The following is a 19936-nucleotide window of genomic DNA, read 5'->3' on the forward strand; positions in this document are numbered from 1 at the left end:
TTTTGGATCAGGGCTTAATTGCATATTTCTGCTGTGAATGGTGGTGGACCTGCTCAGCCTTCATTATGGACCTCGAGATGCTTTTACTGTCTTCATTTCGTGACTCAAAGTGTAGAGGTGAGGCGCTAATGTCTTTTTCACAAATGTCAATGCTGACTGACTGGTGTGTGTAGGAAGAGTCAGTCCCAGCCTGTGATTTACAGGCTGTTGAAGCCACTGCTTCCACCTAGCGGTGGATGCATGGTACATCGGTGAGGAGGAGGCAACACAAAATGTACCATTCCATTGCACCTGACTAACCGTATCGAGATTATCTCTGTCTGCCTGTAGCTGCTGAAACACAAGGTAAACCCTGTTTGTTTGTGTGTCCATTGAACGCACCGCTGGACTGACTGAACTGAGAAAACAAGGTGGAGGCGATAAAAATAAACGCTGTGACACCAGCAACAGGTAGAGTCGCTTTTACATTCCTTAGCTAGTGAGACAATCAACACGTTTGTCAGAGGAAGTACGGAAGTTGCCTTCTGCCTGTTCAAGTGCAATCATGTCATTTTATAGCTGGGCATATCGGAGAGCGGACAGAGAGGCTCTGGGATCATTGAATGGTGACTGAAGCTTTTTTTTTTTTTTTTTTATCCTGGTAGTCGCATCCGCATTCAGCGCCTACTCATCATGCCTGTCCACAGGAGGCAGGTGGGTGATTTTATTCACACATAACACATAGATTATATTGATTCAGAATGAAGCTGTTCTGAGGCAAACTGCTACTCTAACATTATGTTATGTTATGTTGACTGCCAATTCTGCACTGGTCAGACTGAATAGCCCGAACAGAGGCTTATTCCAGTGTTGGACAAGGCCCGCCTTTGCATACATCAGGACTACACCATGGTCAGGATTGAATGGGATGCTTATGTGCTTCCATTGGTATCGCGCTGTTCAGATTTGTACGTCTCGGTCTGCCACACCTTCACTGTGGTGGCAGTATAAGTGAATAGCCTGGATCGGCATGAGGGAGTCAGTATATCCACATGCCATGCGGTTCAGTCAGAAACTAACCCACTTCTCTGACAGCCACTGCAGGTGAGTCAGGATCACAACAGTGGCATTCACTGTCCCTGACACGTCATCCAACAGGAATATGTTGTAGATGATGACCTTTCTGCATATTTTCACAAGCTTTTTTATTATTATTGAAGGGACAGTTCACACTAAAATAGAAAAATGATTGATTTTTCCTTTTTACCTGTAGTGCTATTTATCAATTTAGATTGTTTTGGTATGAGTGTCCTAGTTTTTGAGATATCAGCCTGTCTTCTCTCCAATATAATGGGACTATATGGCACTTGGCTTGTGGTGCTGGAAGCGCCCAAAATACATTTGAAGAACTCAACGGCAATGATAGTTCCCAAAGGCTCACAACAAGGTCTGTGTATTATCTTTAGTACTGGGTCATGATTTCTGAAGAGACATGATGCATAGTGCGATAGAGCCCCATTATATTCAAGAGAAGGTGGACATTTCTACGGCTGATATCTCCAAAAAATACTCACACCAAAACAATCTAGCCTGATTCATAGAACTACAGGTAAATACAAATATATATATTTGTATTTGGGGGTGAACTGTCTCTTTAAATACCAGTGGAATGATGAACCCCAATTATCTCTTTATTAACGATGTGTGGAATTCAACATAACTTTGTGAATGACTTGTAATATTTTTCAATATTTTGTTGTATAGCCCAGTATTGAACTACTGGAATTCATGGGAGTGGTAAGAGAGAATGGCAATGAACAGACATCACTCCCTCCTGTGGTAAGATTTTAATGTGTCCCCTTTAATAATAAGATAACTAGTCCAGGCCACCTCCTTCCCAGATTATGATTTATCCATATTAATTCTGAAAGTCTGACTTTGCCATATGATTATTGCCACTCAGCACACGCCTCTATCATATGACTACGTCCTGGTTGCCAAAACAATTGACAAACAGGAGAGAGGCGCTTTCAAGAAGCAAACTGAATACATCGAGGAACTGAAAAAGAAGAACTTGAAAGTTACCGTAAGTCTTTAATGAAAAACAAAAAAAATTTCTGTTGGAAAGGCTTTTTTTTCATTCATCTGGTCCTAATTCATCCTATTTAGAAAATTATAGATGACGATCTCGTCTTCTATGGGATTCAAGCGCCTAAAGAAATTTTTGAGAAGTACAGGTACCTGCTCAAAGTGTCTGATGCTTGTAACTGGAGCTCGGATCAGAACATTGTACCACTCAGCACCAGGTAAAACATGCTGCCGGACAGTAGCTATTTTTTGTCATTTTAAACAATCACAAATGATAATTAAAGCATCTGTAATTGTTTGTCTGCTCCCTATAGTCTTAATACTTAATTTTTTTCCATATTGGCTCCATGAAAATGTGACTTAATTAGGTGTTTGCTGTCTCTTGCTGCATGTTCAGCTTTATAAGTGACACTAGTCCTTGTTTCAGGATAAGGATTGTCCACTTCATCTTGAATCACACCCCTATATGTTCAGGAGGTGAGAAAGACTAACTGTATTTCCAATCTCCATAGGTGACCGGTCACCTAATCTTTCATGTTATTCACTCACCTGTTGTTCTTCCCAGAGAGTTTGCGGGCTCTTATGAAGATGAAGATTTTTGAGGCAAAGTTCTGCTTGCATGAGGTAAAAATCCGAACATGCAGTATTAGCCTTGTTCTTGTACGGCATCTATGATTTATCACGATTACAGATTGCAAGAAAGTCACCATATAGGCCCCGATAATTGTGTTATTACCAGGTTTGGGACATGAACTGCAGATTATACAGATTGTATGAATAAAGAATGAAAACAGTAGACTGAATCAACACTTTCTTAAGGTCAGAATGATATCAGAATGATACGATTTAAGCAGTATCTTTTCTCCATGTGGATCCACACATCCTCATGCTCAAGATAGTGACACTATTTTCCACTGTTAAATCTCTTCCCTTCACGTGGCCACTAAAGTGTTTTGCTTTTCCCAAAGAGCATCTCAAATTATGAAGTGAAACTTGGCAGGAGCATTCCAAAACAAAACATTGCTGCCAGACAAGTATTTGTTCACAGAGACGCAATGGGCGGGATACTAATGCAGTGAGTCATTCAGAGCTGGGAGTATGTGGGCATGTGGGCGAACATACATTGACACAAACAGTGTGCGCACACGTTTCAATAGCATGTACATGTGTGTTTACTTCAACACTGTGGGAGGTGAAGACGTTGAGATTAAATGTAAATACATTTCTAAAGCTTATTCAAAATATGAAGCAGCTTTATTCGTGGATGTTTTGTAATTGCATTTATAAGCCAGTAGATAGTGTTTTTACATTGCAGTGTATGTTGTGTGTTCTTCGTGTTGGTGATTTCATTTGATTTTGATTTTTCAGAAAAAGAAACAGAGAGAGCTGAAGGAGAGCTGGGCACGATGGACAGCCTGTCTCCAAGGGCAACCCATCACTGCCGTCAGGTTTGGACTGCAACACAACAGCCTATTCATTTTCATGCTCGATTTGTACAGTAGCAGTTATTGCAGCATTATTGTTTACCATGTCATCCCCAGATAACAAGACAACAGCAAACATGTCGCCACCCACGCATGAAGCAGGCATTGTTTGGACTCATTGCTTAAACTCATGTACAGTACTTATTGCTGGTACAGGTTAGAGCGGTTGTCATTAGATTCACTGGTTTACTGAGTCCAAACAGCAGAGCACTATGCAAACATGCATTATGTCTCCAGTAATTGGATATGTGTAAGCTTCATGTCAACATGTTAACTCTGAGATTTTAGCACCCACATTGGGCCTGTCAGCAAGCAAGTGACAAGATACACTGCACATCATCACTGTCAGTCGAGTGCTTGTTGTCCTCAAGAGGCTTGAACACACTGGTTAAAAACCACATTCTGTTCTTAAATGTATGCCTCAAACAGCATGATAAGTACATTATGTGTATGACACATAAGAAACATATTATAGACATATTATTAAGAATATTTTGTACAGTATTCATGCGTTTTGTCATTTTCTCTTTCTGTGTGTGTGTTCTCATGTCAGGAACTACTTTGGGGAGAAGGTGGCCTTGTACTACCTCTGGTTGGGCTGGTACACGTATCTGCTCATCCCGCCTGCTGTCATCGGGGTCATTGTCTTCCTTTATGGCCTTGCCTTCTTCAACAGCTCACCCCTCATGTACGTTTTTCCACAGCTCCGCAGTATCTGTGTCATCATAAACTAGCATTTAGACTGTGATAGATAAAGTGATCATTGTGTTGCAGAAAGGAGGTTTGTGAGGCTGACACGGTCATGTGTCCCCTTTGTGACAAGAGATGCAAGGTGTGGCAGCTCTCCGACACCTGCACATACGCCAAGGTACATCAGTGCATTTACATTAGACGGCTGAATGGGGTATTTGTCTGTTTGTGCTCACCAATGGTCTCCTGGTCTACCTACAGGTGAGCCTGCTGTTTGATAATAATGGCACAGTGCTCTTTGCAATGTTCATGGCAGTGTGGGGTGAGTTTTGTGTGTCTATGTGACATAATTACACTTGTGTTGATAGACATAGTCATGCATTTCCAATATTCAGTTCCTTGTTTAAGATAGATTAGTGAGTCCTGCATTGCAATTTTGCTTCATAGCCAATAAAACCCATGCAGATGTATTAAAAGATCATTTAAAATCAGGATGCAGAACTCTTATCCAATACTGTTTATTCGCCTGAACACGTTTGGCTTTACAGGACAACTAGTACAAACATGCCTCTCGTTTATTTTATCCAACTGCCTGGATATTTTATGATCACTGAGATATACACTGCCAAAGAGATGCCACATCACCGAGAGAACCTACTCGTCCTGGCTTCTCACATCTTAATCAGCCCAGGCCATCTGGCCGTGGGGGTGGACAAGCATCCATCTATAAGAACATAAATGCTCTTTCACAGACTTATTCAGCTTTTTGCTTTTTGTGGATTTTTAAATATCTGTTGGATTTAGGCTAAATTAAACGTCTTAGCACAACTGTGGGAAGATGTCAAAATCAAAAGATTTTTCATCAGATGTTAAACCTTAGATGAAGACATATTTTCATACATTGAGAGAAAGATGAATTCAAAACTTATACCAAATGTCCCAAAAGTGGCAATGGGTATTACCACCACAGTGGATCTTTGTTTTCATTCCTATTTCATATTGTTGTTCCAGTAGGTTTTATGTACTCATAAAAATCCCTGATCTTCACAGCAACACTGTTTTTGGAGTTCTGGAAGAGACATCGGGCTTCCTATGTGTGCGAGTGGAAAGTGTCAGATTGGTGTGAGGAGGAGGTATGATCAGTTTTATACATGACATCCCATTTCAGTAATACCTGGTCAGTGCTCACTGGAACTATGACTGCGTATTTTTCTATTTAACTGTAGGAGGAACTGATACTGGAAATTGTGAACGACGTTAACTGTGACCCAAAAGAATACAAGCACTCCTATCTGCGCAGCACTCTGGTTTTGATCTGTGTCACAGCTATGGTGGGTGACTTGTCCTATTACGCTCTTCATATATATTCTTTAAAGGTGCTATTTATGATATTAAGTGCATTTTGATTGCCTCTCAATGGCTCTCAACATGGTGATGGCTGAGCCGGCAGCTCGCAGCTAACGGTGCTGACAGAGCTAACAGTGGTTACTACCTGAGGGGGAATTGGAGGGTGGGTCATACTCTTCCGCAACAATGCCATCGGTTGGGACGGCGTCATCAGCTGTTACTGCCATATGAGAGCAGTGCAGAGCACATGCACAAACATGCCCTAAAAGAACACTCCGCCGGCCCGGCTATGTTAACAAGGAACATAGAAGCGCAGATAACAACATACACAGAGAGTAAATTCTCTGCTCAGGGAGACATTACCTCACTATATCTTTACATAGCTAATAGTTATTTGCAGCTATATTATTGCACTGAATTCTGTATATATATTGCAACTTTAAATAGCTTGTACATCTTTAGAGCTCCGGTTGAATTAAGAATCTGATGTACGTTTGATAAGGTTCAGGTGTTGGCATGAGTATAGTATAGATATAGTGATACAAGTGAGTGTTTTTTTTTTTTTTTTTATACAGATATTGGTGATCATTGGCCTGACACACGCCTTGGTGGTGTTCAGGGTGATCACAGCAGTGCTCTTGGCTGAGGGATCATGGGAGTTCCTGAGCAACCACTCCAGCGGCGGAGCGATGATGCTGGGGGCCGTCCTCCATTACCTCATCATCACTGTCATGACACGGGTATGCAGGTCTCAGAATGTGCATCTCCTTCTCCTTTTGGTGGTATTCTCCATGAGTATGACGATGTCTTCGTCTTTGCAGATCAACAGGATTGTTGCCATGAAGCTCTGTGAAATAGGTGCGTTTACTTTACCGGTGTATTTTATATATTTTTTTATTTTTTATTTTTTCCAGTTTCCAGGCAGAATTCAATGTTAGTTTAATGGGTTTACAGTTGTCAGTGTGGTGGGTAATGAGAACAAATGCAGGGGGGCTGAAGCAGGAAGGCAGGTAATCAGAAAGGAAGCAGGTCAGACACACAGATAACAGACAGATAACAAGTAATGTCTGGAACACGACAGCAGCTACAGTTGCCCACATTCAATGTCCACTCACAGACCCTGCACATTTTGTCCCAATCTTCTAGGGAGAATTACCGACACATCTGTATTCTTTTGTTAAAAAAGAACGTCAGGGGAAACCTAGAAAAATATATAAAATTGAAACTGCCAAGGACAAGTTTACAGATATATAGCATTCAAGCACAATATCTTTATTACATGAAGGCATTATCATGTTCATGAACAGCTCTCAGAGTGGACATTAGAACTGGGCCACCATGTACACTGATCGGGGAAATAAGTGTCAGCTGTAAAGAAACGTGAGAGGTCAGATGGTATTCAGTGGAGCAAAACTCACTGAGGGAAAATAGAAGGAAGATGAGACATGACAGGAAGAAAACTGCTGTAAAAGTCTTGTCATGTAGAGCTAAGTCAGAACCCCAAACGGCCATAAGACAAATCTGAAGTTGAATAACAAGAGGGGGTGAAATATCAAATTTTTGCTATATCATTTTAAAGACAGGAGAGTTGTGTCTTTTCAGGCCTCTAAAAACGTATGACAAGGGGTCATGACTCGCGTAAGCATGCCTTCCATTTAAAAAGTTGTGACCCAGTGATGTAGAGTACATCTGAGCTGCTCTGCATGTCTTTGTTCTGGGTGCATGGTGTATTTGTGTGTGAGATTGTGCCATCCACTGACGAAATAGTGAACTGCATGAAAACTAACATGTAGTCTGTCTTCACAAGAGGAAACAAGATCATTTGCTGCCACAGAGAAAAGCTTCACTGTCAAGATGTTCACCTTCCAGTTCTTCACCTATTTCTCCTCCCTGTTCTACGTGGCCTTTTTTCTTGGCAGGTAACAACAAGTGAACCAGCCGATAATTAATTCACATCAATATTCACATTCGACTTTTAGTGGTGTCATATGTAATGTATATCGTTATATCAAAATTCAGCTCTAGACTCCAAACCCATACAACACATTGTCATAACCTAAAGGACCCTAAATTAATGTCCAAATGAAGAAACTCATTGTCCTTAATTATTGACGCCCAATGTCCCGACCTGACTAATAACGTGTTTTTGTAACACTCGTGACAGGATAAATGGCCATCCTGGTGGTTACGTCCGAATTTCAGGGATATGGAGGCTAGAAGAGGTGTGTGACATAAACATGCATCTCATTTAGCAACACTGAATGTCCATTTTTAAGTAAACATTGTGGTTTTACATTTAAATATTGTATCTGATTGCATTTCAAACATGATACTCTCCCCTGTGCAGTGTCATCCCAGTGGATGTCTCACAGATCTGTTCGTCCAAATGGCCATTATAATGATACTCAAGCAAACCATCAGCAATGTGTTTGAGTTCACTGGGCCGTGAGTATAAATCAGATTTGTGATTAAATACTGTATAACACTGTGAAATCCACTTTACTCACAGTGTTTTGAACGCTGTCTTTTGGTTGCATCAGCTGGTTCTGCAGGTGGCTGAAGAGACGAAGAACCCAGAAGCTGCAGAGGAAATGTGCCCACTGCTACCTGAAAGATGACTCAGAGGCCAAACAAGGAGCTGAACTGTGTGATAACTGCAAGCTTCGAGACTGGGTCAGCAACTACCATCTCCATGATGTTGACTCCTTCAGCCTGTTCCATGAGTTCCTAGAGATGGGTGTGTGCTCCGCTGAATGCTTCAACAACAAAAACAGTAGACACTAGACAAACGCTGGACTGGTTTTGGCAAATAATATATTTCTTGCTTTCTCCTTAGTGATCCAGTTCAGCTTTACCACCATATTTGTGGCAGCGTTTCCTCTCGCTCCTCTGCTAGCCCTCATTAATAATGTCATTGAGATACGCCTGGATGCCATTAAAATGGTCACTCTGGAGCGCAGACTGGTTCCCAAGAAAACCAACGACATTGGTGAGCATCACTTTTGACTGAGAATAAAAATGTCGTCTGCCTGTTTATATTGTAGATAACATTCTCCTCACATCAACGTCTCCTTTCCTCAGGCGTGTGGATAGACGTGTTGGAGGCTATTGGTGTCTTAGCTGTCATTGCAAACGGGCTGGTCATCGGTGTATCTTCGGACTTCATCCCTCGATTGGTGTACCGCTACCACTATGGCCCATGTGCCAACGGCACAGTGACGGATATTGAGTGAGAATCCATTTAGAACATGTTTATGATCTGTCATGTGATGTGCAACACTCACTTTACAGTAAATAACTTCTTCTTCTTCTTTTCAAGCTGCATGACTGGATACATCAACAACACTCTCTCAGTTGCACGAATGGATGACCAGAACATAGGCAACGAGTTTTCAGCGAGTCAGATGATCACTCCTAGTGGCTTGAATGTCTCTTACTGCAGGTTTGTTCCCCTTTAATCTTATTTGTGTTCTATGGCTGAAAAGTTATTAGGTCAGGAGTTAGTATGAGGTCAGAAGAAACCAAAGTCAAAACATATAATTTGAGTAACAAGCGCTGACCCTTCTCACAACTAGTGTTAATAACTGCTATTCGCAGTACACTCAGATATCTTGGTAGTATTGTACTGTCATTGTTGCTGTAAGGACAGCAACAATGGTGATAGAAGTGCTTTAAATAAACAAATTCTACGTTCTCCTTAAATGTTACCATCACTGCAACTGGTACCAGAATCATCAACTCTGCGATTGAAAAACGACAGATAGGAGGGATAACATCCGCATTCTGTTGTTTTTCTTCATAGGTATAAAGACTACAGGAGCAATGAGGACTACAGTTTTACCCCACAATTCTGGCTAATTTTAGCTGTGCGTTTTGCCTTTGTCATCCTGTTTGAGGTAAGTCTTTATCATGACCAAATACAAAACCGCCAACCACATCTTCTTACACTGATTTCTTTGAGCAGTTATTTTTGTACAGTAGCACCACATAGGCCACAATGCCATCCCTGTTATCTTTAATGAAACCACATTTTCCCACATAGAAAGGGCGATGATAACACACCCAACATTTTCCTCTCTGCTTGCAGCACGTTGTCGTCATATGCAAGTTTGTTGCAGCCTGGTTTGTGCCGAGCGCTCCCATACAGGTCAAGAATGATAGACTCTTTGATAAACTCAACAGGCTAAAAGAGGAACTCAGGTGAGTCTCAAGTAATATGTGGTTACATTGTTGTGGCAGCCGGTATCCAAAGTGAACCTCAATCTTGCTCATTCGGTTTTGAATTGTTATGCAAATACACTGGCCCGGTATTGGCGCTGATACTGAGCTTATTAGGTGGATCTGGTATCGGCCATGACGAGACCCATTACTGCCAGTTTTAACACACAAAGACACAAGGTGCTCCCGTGATATTTGCGATGATCTCAGGAGCAAGACAGACTCCTTGGTACTTTGAATTTAACGGTACTTAACAGTCATTCTGACCTGTGGAAAATCAGTGCATTTAATACCTTTGAGAAACTTCATCCTGAGCTTGCTATTTAATCCCACTGTATTAGCACTTGCATGTGGCTGTGTTTACTTTAGCGTTTCTAAAGCCAGACTTCATCTCCATGAATTAATTCCAAGAGTATACATTGAAAAAATTAATATTTCACCCAAAATGATACTGGAATTTTCTGAACCCTAATTGCCGAATGGATGATTTATAAATACAAATGTGACATTTGTAGTTTGTAGCTCTAATACATTTTTATTATATATTAACAGATAGGATATATGTTTTTAAGATGTGCTTTACATTGTTGTGCAGCTCTCAGTTTCCTTGACATAGATGCTGCAACTAACCAACCTTTGTTTTTGTTTCTTGCAGGTCATCTGAAGTGTGACCCCATTCAAACACTTAAAGTTTACACATTTTCCCCTGAGCCCAGTGTTGCCTTGTGCATTAAAGTGTCCAGACTATTACAGTGTTGAGTCAGCTTCAAAGCCATTCATCATGTTTCTGAAGAGTTCAGACGGTGGGCTCTCACTCTCTTTTATTGTTTGCATTCAAATGTTAATTGCTGTCTATCTGGATACTCATCTATGAAACGGACTTTGAAGTCAGACTAATCTTTCTTGCACAGTAACTGATTTTACTGACCACGAGATTGTTCTTATTCTATTGTAAGAATGCACTGATAGCTTACTGTTGGATCTCTATATTTGTGAGACGCATGTGAGTGTTTTTATTGAAAGCCTAAAGATAATTTATACTGCTACTGCACATACAGTACCGATTGTGTTTTACGATGTTGCCTTATTGTGTAAAAAAGCGCTGTGATGATTGTCATTACTGCAGACAGAGTCTGAAGGTGTCTTTTGTAAACCAGACACAGGAATGTTTTGCAAAATAATATTTTATATTATTGAATAAAAGAGGAAATCTTTGACCTCATATACTGAAATGTCTTTTGAAAGGTGTGTCAAAGGTGATTTTTTTTGATTTGCCAAATTACAGATTTAAGAGTATAAACATTACGATATTTAAGTAATAGCTACATTTACGTCAGTATTTTCTTCATGTCATCCCTATACATTGTTTATGGCAAATATGGGGATTTAATGACCTGAGGGCATTTTACATTCTATATTAGTCTATTTAAATAGAAGTCACACATTGTGCCTTTTAAGAGCTGATGCTAATATTTCTTAGTCTCAACATCTTTACATTTAAGAATTCTAAGCTAAAAAATATTATAATATATATAATGTATCCACTTGAGATGTATTGAAACAGCATTTTGACCGTCATATATGTAGATACAATGTAAAGAAAATATAGTTCAACAGTATACCAATCTCTCACAATGCACCATTATAAGGGGATTATAAAGTTGTAACTTTATTAATTGTAAATAAAAAATGTAGCATTATAAGGACACTTTTTGGGTTGTCGGGTCGTTGGACGTACTTTCTGGAAAGGGCTGCTGAATATCCATTTATTAACAATCTTTTTACAGTTACAGCTGCAGATTTGATGATAAAACATTTATCTCTCACGTATAAACAGTTGAACCTCAAAATGATGGGTTATTATAAAGTATGTTATATACTGAGTATTACAAAGTGAAAAACTCATGAACCTTTATGAATAAATTAAAAACGTGCAGCCAAAAAGATTGATAACGACCTCGAGATCTACTTATTATTTATTTACCAGTTATACATCCTGTATAAAATGTGCCTCATAAGATACTTTTGAACACTGAAATCAAAACAAACTTTATATTGTATTATATTAGGGAGGCACAAGACGTACTTGTAGATTTTAGTGAGTTTTCCTGTCTCCTCCCAAGATTTTGTGTAGGTGAAAGCCGGTGCGCACGCCACGTGACCACGGGGAGCCAATAGCCAGCAGAGTTTCAGGTATCTCCAGGTGCACTTGATCAACCAGAAGGCTGACGTCTCCGTAGTCATATCGGCTGTAGGCTACTGCTCCGCGCAATGTAATGAAACTGTAATAATCAGTATCTAATAGAGTGATGTAGGTTTACAAAAGACTCTTCACTCGGCTCACTTGTCACCTGAGGAAGGAGGAAGAGAAAGACTGCGGCTCATGGCTCTAATTGTATTCGCTTTTATATTGGTGTTTACCGGGAAATGGGACAAGTCTGTCCTTGCAGAGGGTAAGGGTGTAGAAAATTACATCATTATGCACTTGAATTTACTCATATGTCATAGGTGTACACTTTATTGGTAAGTCCGGTTTTAAATAAACTGCATTTTGTTGATAGCTGTAGTATTCATCATATTGTTTTTGGTATATTTGACCATTAAAAACTGTCACAGTATGGTTTACGGGATGCTGGTCAGTACTCATGTGGTCAGTTTGTACAGGGTCACAGTATCTGTCACGAAGTCACATGCTGTTGCCTTGCAACATGAGCCGGACTTCGGACCCGGATGAGTGTCACTTTGTTTGAGAAACAGTCAAAATAAACAATAAAGCAAATGGGAAGTCAGCGAGGAACCAGAGCGGGCAGTTGTACTGGTTTAGTCATAGTCCTGATTTAGTGCGCATGCGCAGAATATGTTGAGGAACAGGTCTTCTTAAGCACAGAGTGCAAACTGTTGACATCCACATACGGTCGGAAAACTGTTTTCCCAAAAGGAAATGAAGTCACTTATAGGTATTTGTTTGCTGAAGTTATTTGATCACACAACATAGATTCAGTTTCTTATGTCATACTTAAAATTCAATTGAGAGATCAGAGTCTTGTTGGCTTGTTGTGTCCGCAATGTAAAGGCGACTGTGTAAACCCCCTTTCTCTCTATTTGTAGCTCAGTCTTGTGTGGATGAGAGCAGGTTTAATGAGCAGGTGCTCTACGTGGGGCAGCAGGCGCCTCCATATCGGCTGAACTGCCCTCTGGAGCCCCAGAGCTCCCTGCGGCCCCAGCTGACCTGGCAGAAGGACTGTCAGCAGCTCCCTGCTCAGGTAGGGAAGGCCTACCTGGAGTTTGACAAACTCACCTTGCAAGATCAAGGGAATTACACCTGTATGCAACAGAGCAACAGCACAGCCTCCTTCACTGTGCGTCTCATAGTTAAAGGTAAGTATTATTTCCACATGTAATGAAGTCATCTCAAACCTGATACTGTGATTATGTGGCTCTCGCAGTAAGCTAGTATCCCTCCCTGAAGTAAACGTAGACTACACCTGCAAGGACGCGTGTAATTTCAGCATGTCTTCCAGCTGCAGTCTCAGGCTGTACCTGGCAGTGCACATGAAGGCCTCCATTGTCTGGAGCTCCTGCAGTGAACACAGATAACAGTGGTATGACTTTCCACAGAGTCTCAGTGCTCCGAAGCCCCCCAATTTGAACCGAATGGGGGCTCGAACGGACTCCGGATGAATGTGGAATGCACTGTGACACTGAACTGCACTGCTCTCCTCCAATGGGACCCAACAGAAAAGCACTGTGACAGCACGCTGCAGTGGAGTAAAGACGGCCATCCACTCACCAATCACACACATTACACGCAGAATACCTCCTCATGGTGAATTGAAGCTTTTATTAAAATAAAATATCAGTTACATGGCACCTGCATTTAAAATGTATTTCAAAGTGAGTTTTCTGTCCTGCATGTCAGGTCTCCTGTTGCCGGCCAGCTGATGGTAAACAGCCTGCTGGTGATCAACCTCACAGAGCTGGATGCTTTGGGGCTCTACAGCTGCACAGTGAGGAACATTTCCTCTGACTTCAGCCTGCCGTACTCAAGTGAGACAACTAAAGATACCTATATATGCAAGGTTTCTTACATTCTGTCCTGCATCTTGTTTTATATTTTGTAAAAGATTACCCACCCGAAGATGAAAGAGAAACACAAATGTGACAACGAAGATTAGAGAGAACAGTGAAAGGCCAGACTCCATAAATAAAGAGGAGCCGCAGTTATGTACATTATCTGCATCAAAACCATATGAAAGTGTATCGTAGACACGATCAGTGTGCTATGGAGCAGTAGAAAGACAGCCAGCTCCACACACATTGTCAACTGTCACACAGCTATTAATACCACAGACGCACAGATACATGAAATCTGTATCATTTTACAGCGCTTTGGCAGGAAGCCTTGCCCAGCGTGTAATCAGTCAGCCTTGTGATTCACAACACAAATTCTGATTAATGTTACTTCTCCCTGATTTAACTGCACATTGGAAATGTGTACAGTACTAACTGTTGCAATGACCCAGATGTAAAGAATCACTCTTCTGTCAAAATCCATATTCCGTAGTTTAGGGTTATCAATTTCAATCCAAGTGTTGATTGTTTATTCTACGCTTATTTTTGGTCTGCAGACACTTTTGTGTGCTCATACGGCCCCAACCACACATCAGCTGTTATTGCAGCCATCATTCTCCTCCTCCTCCTGGCTGTAGCTGCTGTTGTGTACTCCAGGTGTCACTTGAACATCAAACTCTGGTACAGGAACGCCTACGGAGACTATGAACTTAATGGTGAGGCCTCTGAAGTGACACAAGGTTGCTATAATCATGTATAAGACTGTGCAGTAAGACCGCTGGTATGTTTGTGTCTCCATGTCTTCAGATGGCAAAATATATGACGCCTACATCTCTTATGTGAACAATGAGCATGACAGGAAGTTTGTCAACTTTATTCTCAAACCTCACCTGGAGAATAAAAATGCGCTCAAGGTGCACCTCAATGACAACGATATTCTACCTGGCTCAGGTAAGATTTCTGTCTGTTGGTCTTCATAGGAAGCAAAGGGAGAATGGGAAATAGTCAATCCATTTTTTTAATGCAGTTTCTGTTAGTTTTGATCTTCAAAATCCAGGATTTTCTGATTCTACTTACACTGTCATTACCTGCAATTTGCAGCATGAGTTAGTTTTCTCTCATGAAGATCTTGAGACATTTCTCTAATCAAAACAAATCTCTCAGACTTATACGTTTGCAGATGCAGCTCCAATTTGCATATCGTTTGTGTGACCATTTGTGATGTGTGTGTAAGCACTTTTTGTGAAACAGGCTCTTGGGTAAAACAAATTGTAATATGAAGTTGCCCATTTTTTAACAATGCACAACATTCTTATTTGTCTCCAGAACCTTCTGCAGAGCTGCTAATGAACATAAGCCGCTCTCACCGTTTGATCGTGTTGCTCTCTCATGCTTACCTTGAGCAGGACTGGTGCTCCAATAACTTCAGGTCAGACGAATTTAATGTATAAACGATTCTTTTTCAAACAGCACTTTATATATAAAACGTAGTAAAATGACTGTGGCACCATTACAATACACCACTTGAGGTCAGTGTTGCTGCACTTTAGAGCAGTCTCTCCAGTGTGTCCTATCATACTGTAGCTGTGTGTGTTTTCAGACGGGGCCTTCTGCACTTGTTGGAGTTGTGTCAGCGGCCCATCCTCATCATGTTGGAGGGTCAGTCTAAACGCATGAGGCCTGAGATCAAGCAGCTGCTCAGTGAGCACCAGCACTGCCTCACCATACTCACCTGGAGGCACAACTCTATGGTAAGATCCACAATAATACCCTCTAGTGCTTTCTGAGCAAACAAACGTCAATAACAAACAAAATACAGTATGAGTCATTTAAAACACCAGTGTGTGTCTCTCTGGATTTCAGCCAACTTGCATGGAATGAATATATTATTGTGTACATATGTGCAGAATATCTTTAATGTGTATAGTTAGTGTCTGGACTCGACTTGTGTTTCCATTGAAGCAACATTACACATTCACATTACAGTGAAATAATCCTGTGAAAAGACTTCGCTGAAGATCATTAAAACCAAAATTAGCAACAGAGTTTATCCTTAAATATCAGTTTTTATTAAGATTGAGTATTTATAACTGACAATATCATAAAAAAGTATTATATATAAAAAGTGTGCAATAATAGTTGTCTCTCTGTAGAAATGTGTTTCAATGTAAATGAATAAATATACATATAATTTCAAATTAGAACTGTATGTATATACTATGTACGATGATACATGCACGTAAGGCTTCTGCAGTTGAGAGTTCAGTTGGACTCTTTAATTAATGGCGGAGTGTTCGGTTCCTGTGTTTTCGGTTTCCACAGACTCCTTCCTCAGTCTTCTGGAAGGAGATGGCCTTAGCGGTGCCTCACAGAGTCGTCTTCCGCAGTGAGTCTGCAGGCGACCCTCAGACTGTGCTGCAAGATGACAAGGACCCCATGCTGACCCTCGACTCAGACTACCTTGACTGCCGCTCAGACACGGACCCTGCTGGAGATCTGGGTAAGAACAACAGCCACAGGACCAGATAAGTCCTCCAGTGCTGATGTTTGGTTCACTCTTCACTCTATTTGCATATATGCAAATAAAAGACATATGCATGTTAAAGCTGCGGGACCTTGCATAAATGAATGTGACGTGTGCGACTGTTTGGTTTGTTAATATTGAGGCAAGCACGCTACCGTTTAACAACCGTCTCGTACTGACTCTACTCCAGGGATGTAAATGCTTGTCAGCTGTTTGGTGTTTCATGTACTTTTGTTGCATGTGAATGAGAATATAAAAAGTTACGGCCAATACGCAAGTCTCAACCTGAGAGAGACTCTTGTCTCTTTGACGACACACAGTGTGCATTGAAACTGACGTAGTTTGAGACTAGTTTGAATGTACAAACACAGGTTCATCTACAGTTAATCTTTAACGTCAATACAAGGAAATCATGTCACATGATGAGCTTGCACATATTTTCCATGCCAAGCAGACATGTGAAACAAATGCTTTCAGGAAATAGCTCTGCATTTGCTTACTTGCTGAAAGTTAGATGAATAGATCAATACCAAACTCTGTCCAAAGGTGACAAAATCCACCAATCAGCACCTCTGGAGCTCACTAGCTAACACATAATAGTTTGTTTAATCAGTTCAGATACAGACGTGTATAGACTACAGGTCGTGGTGACTAAAGCATTTTAAAAAGCTACACTTCCTGGACAACAAATAGTCCAGAACCTAACCCCATGTAAAACACAACCTGATGTTTTACAAGAACTATGAGTTAGCTTTACAGATAATGGTGAGTCGATTTTATTATTAAATTAGGTAAAAATCATGATGCAGCCCAAACAGCACAACACTTTAGCAGTGAATAATATATGTACTTGCTTTCATTTGGGACAGATGTTTCACCTTTGCTCTTTCTGCTGCAGGGCTGCGCCTTCCTGTGTACAAGGCTCTGGCCTTTAAAGCTCCTGTCCTCCCTGCTGCTCCCGTCACTGCAGCTGAGCCCAAATCCTCCGTCATCGACGTGTCGGACCTGGGATCACGCAACTATGGAGCCCGCTCAGACTTTTACTACCTGGTCACTGAGGACATGTGATCCACACTCCCCTCACTGCTCCTGATCTCTATACACCTACATGGAGATTAGCATTGCTTTATAGTTATCTAGTAAATGTTTTTCTGTTTCCACTGACCAAAGACCCGATTTTTATTGTTTTTGTTTTTTTATTTTGTTTTTGTTTAGAAATTGTCTGAAATATTTGTGTTAATCAGGGAAAGAAGTAACTTTTGATTTGTCATTTCACTGCCAACATCTCTCATAAAGTCCCCAGCAGAGGGCGGAGTGATTCAGATAAGATGAAGGAATTCTGCTTTTTAATTTTAAAACTGAAAGTACACCTTGTAGGTTCAGGAAAATAAATGTAAGGGAAACATAAAGTCAGATTCGACCAGACCACTGGTATCTTTTTGTATACCAGTCAACTGAAGCAGGACAACGCTCATGACTGAAGAACTCGTAGTTCTTGACATTTCTCTGCAGGTAGACTTCTGTGTGTAATGTAAACAGACTGTTATCATAGCAATCACGCTAATAAAGCAGTTTGACAAAATACCCGGTCATTTCTCTCTGTAGGGGCTGATGATCTTTGTCCTCACGTAATAATGATTACTGTACCTGCAATGAAATAAGAGCCTAAATAAGGGTGCAGCAGGGAACGGCTGGTATTGTTCCTGTCGGAGCAGGAGCAAATATGCAAACAGGGAGTGGCCGACATTTCACCACCTTAGTGCCACTCTATTATAGTCACAGCATACGCTGCAGCGCACACGCATGTGAAATACATAAAAATTACATTTCACTTCCAAATTTGTAACTTTTATTAGCTGAAAAATATCCAGATGATGCATCTGCAAATATACAACAGTGAGAAGCCACACAGAAACACAAGGTCATCATTTATTCCTCAGGACAGGAATAATTATGAATCATAGATTAAGAGATTCGTATGAATTCTTACAAGTTTCATAAAATAGAATGAAAATCTAAAAATCTTTCAATGGGGTCTAAATGTGAAGCGATAGATCTAGCAATAAGACCTCAGTTACAGAACAAATACTGTATCTATCATGAAATCAAAGTTAGGATCTTTTTCACCCCTGGTGAACTCATGGTATTCCAGGACTTTTGTTTGACAAAGCGATTACAATTGTTATTCATCAGCATTTTGTATGAGAAGATTAAAAAAGTTTAAAAAGCACATAACTAGTACAAAAGTCGACTTTAGAGGCATAATCATTATCAACAGATTTCTGAATCAAAGATCCACATTTATATATATATCCTGTGCTTTACATTCAATTATAACTATGTTATAATTTTGACTCATTTATAAACACATATTTCTCCGTCCAAAAGCACGTAAATGCAATATATAAAACATTTGATTTCTGTGTAAAATAAGAAGCAATATTTACAAAAATACACTTTTTGGTGTTTCTGCTATGATTGAGGTGCAACAGTGAGAAGACAAGGCACAAGTGTCCACCATAGTGTCCATCAACAGCTGCTCAACTGGCAGAAACAAAAAGTTTCATCTGAATAAATGTTGCTCTGACAGACAAGACATCCCTGATTCCAAACTAAAACATATAGTGTTCAAACAAAAAGAGTAAATGGTTAAGTTGCACACATTCTGCATGTATCAGAGTCCATCAATAGTCCGGCGTACCAGATCCACATTTCTTGAACTGTCCGTCGAGTGTTAAAAATACACAAGAAGTCCTTTTCCATCACGTAGATCCTCCATTACTTGTGTGTCCAGGTTGTCATCATAAAGTATGGCAGATAAGAACTGAATCTACGCTATCTTTGAACAATATAAAAAGTCTATTTACCCCACAGGCGGCTAGAGTGCAGGCCTGATCACTGTTACAGAAGTGAACTTGTATGGCGTTCATTTTTGTTTTACATCGTCATATCCGTAAAATCTGGTCTTGTAAACCCTTTCTGTAACACAAAGAAACAAAAAAGATAGTGTTATGACAGTGCACAGACATAAAACACATAAAAAGTGTGTTCTTATTCGAACATTAATTAGAATGTACACCACAGAGGTGTAAACAAAAGCTCCCTTGATTTAGAAGTTTTTGTGATTGTACATATTTTTTTGTAACAGTTGGTGGTGCAGATATTTTGGAATTAAATTTAAAAGTGTATGCAAGACAAGTTTTAAGGCGTTTTTGTTGTGCTGTTGAGACTTGTACGTTAAGAAATTGGATGAACACCACACCCTTGGTAGGGGCAAGTCGTGATCTGCAAAAGACAGAAAGCATACAACACCTGCCCAAGACGTGGACACGCCTTTGTGTGTGTGTGTGTGTGTGTGTGTGTTGTAGGAGCAGCAGTGTGAACTGTCAAGAGATATAGGGGTTTTGAACTTGTGCCAAGCAACTGACGAGGGAATTGCGGGAAGAGAGGAATGTCATCCATCAGTCTCGCGCGTGCGCGCGCACACGCACACACACACACACACACACACACACACACACACACACACACACAC

The 19936-nt window shown here is 40.5% G+C and overlaps 3 protein-coding genes across 5 annotated transcripts in view; 2 read left to right on the top strand and 1 right to left on the bottom strand.

The window, feature by feature from the left end:
- The first annotated feature begins 266 nt into the window (after positions 1-266).
- LOC116390278 (anoctamin-9) lies at positions 267-11028 on the top strand. Of its 2 annotated transcripts, none has more exons than XM_031859775.1 (25): positions 267-450; positions 559-1083; positions 1744-1818; positions 1943-2065; positions 2149-2285; positions 2495-2544; positions 2633-2691; positions 3436-3515; positions 4105-4239; positions 4326-4419; positions 4503-4563; positions 5292-5374; positions 5468-5572; positions 6164-6328; positions 6410-6446; positions 7396-7507; positions 7753-7810; positions 7936-8033; positions 8129-8325; positions 8425-8577; positions 8670-8817; positions 8908-9030; positions 9391-9484; positions 9676-9788; positions 10462-11028. In XM_031859775.1, exons 3-25 carry the CDS (start codon positions 1768-1770, stop codon positions 10475-10477), a joined length of 2292 nt encoding a protein of 763 aa, XP_031715635.1. In that variant the 5' UTR covers positions 267-450; positions 559-1083; positions 1744-1767; the 3' UTR covers positions 10478-11028. The 2 variants fall into 2 exon arrangements, with proteins under 2 accessions (XP_031715635.1, XP_031715626.1); XM_031859766.1 differs by having other exon boundaries at positions 559-693.
- A 995-nt stretch (positions 11029-12023) lies between these two features.
- On the top strand, positions 12024-18092 carry sigirr (single immunoglobulin and toll-interleukin 1 receptor (TIR) domain). Its single transcript, XM_031859876.1, has 10 exons — positions 12024-12259; positions 12915-13184; positions 13425-13632; positions 13726-13853; positions 14435-14593; positions 14685-14828; positions 15204-15306; positions 15478-15628; positions 16200-16377; positions 17300-18092. Exons 1-10 carry the CDS (start codon positions 12190-12192, stop codon positions 17467-17469), a joined length of 1581 nt encoding a protein of 526 aa, XP_031715736.1. The 5' UTR covers positions 12024-12189; the 3' UTR covers positions 17470-18092.
- Positions 18093-18233: 141 nt separating this feature from the next.
- pkp3a (plakophilin 3a) overlaps positions 18234-19936 on the bottom strand; it is a 15525-nt gene continuing 13822 nt past the window's right edge. For both annotated transcript variants that reach the window (XM_031859740.1, XM_031859729.1), the window contains one exon: positions 18234-19380. In XM_031859740.1, coding sequence (XP_031715600.1) covers positions 19339-19380 — 42 coding nt within the window. In that variant the 3' untranslated portion in view covers positions 18234-19338. The remainder of the gene's footprint in view (positions 19381-19936) is intronic.

Source organism: Anarrhichthys ocellatus, unplaced genomic scaffold (assembly GCF_004355925.1).
Source record: "Anarrhichthys ocellatus isolate YVR2014 unplaced genomic scaffold, GSC_Weel_1.0 scaffold2, whole genome shotgun sequence".
Taxonomy (NCBI): Eukaryota; Metazoa; Chordata; class Actinopteri; order Perciformes; family Anarhichadidae; genus Anarrhichthys; species Anarrhichthys ocellatus.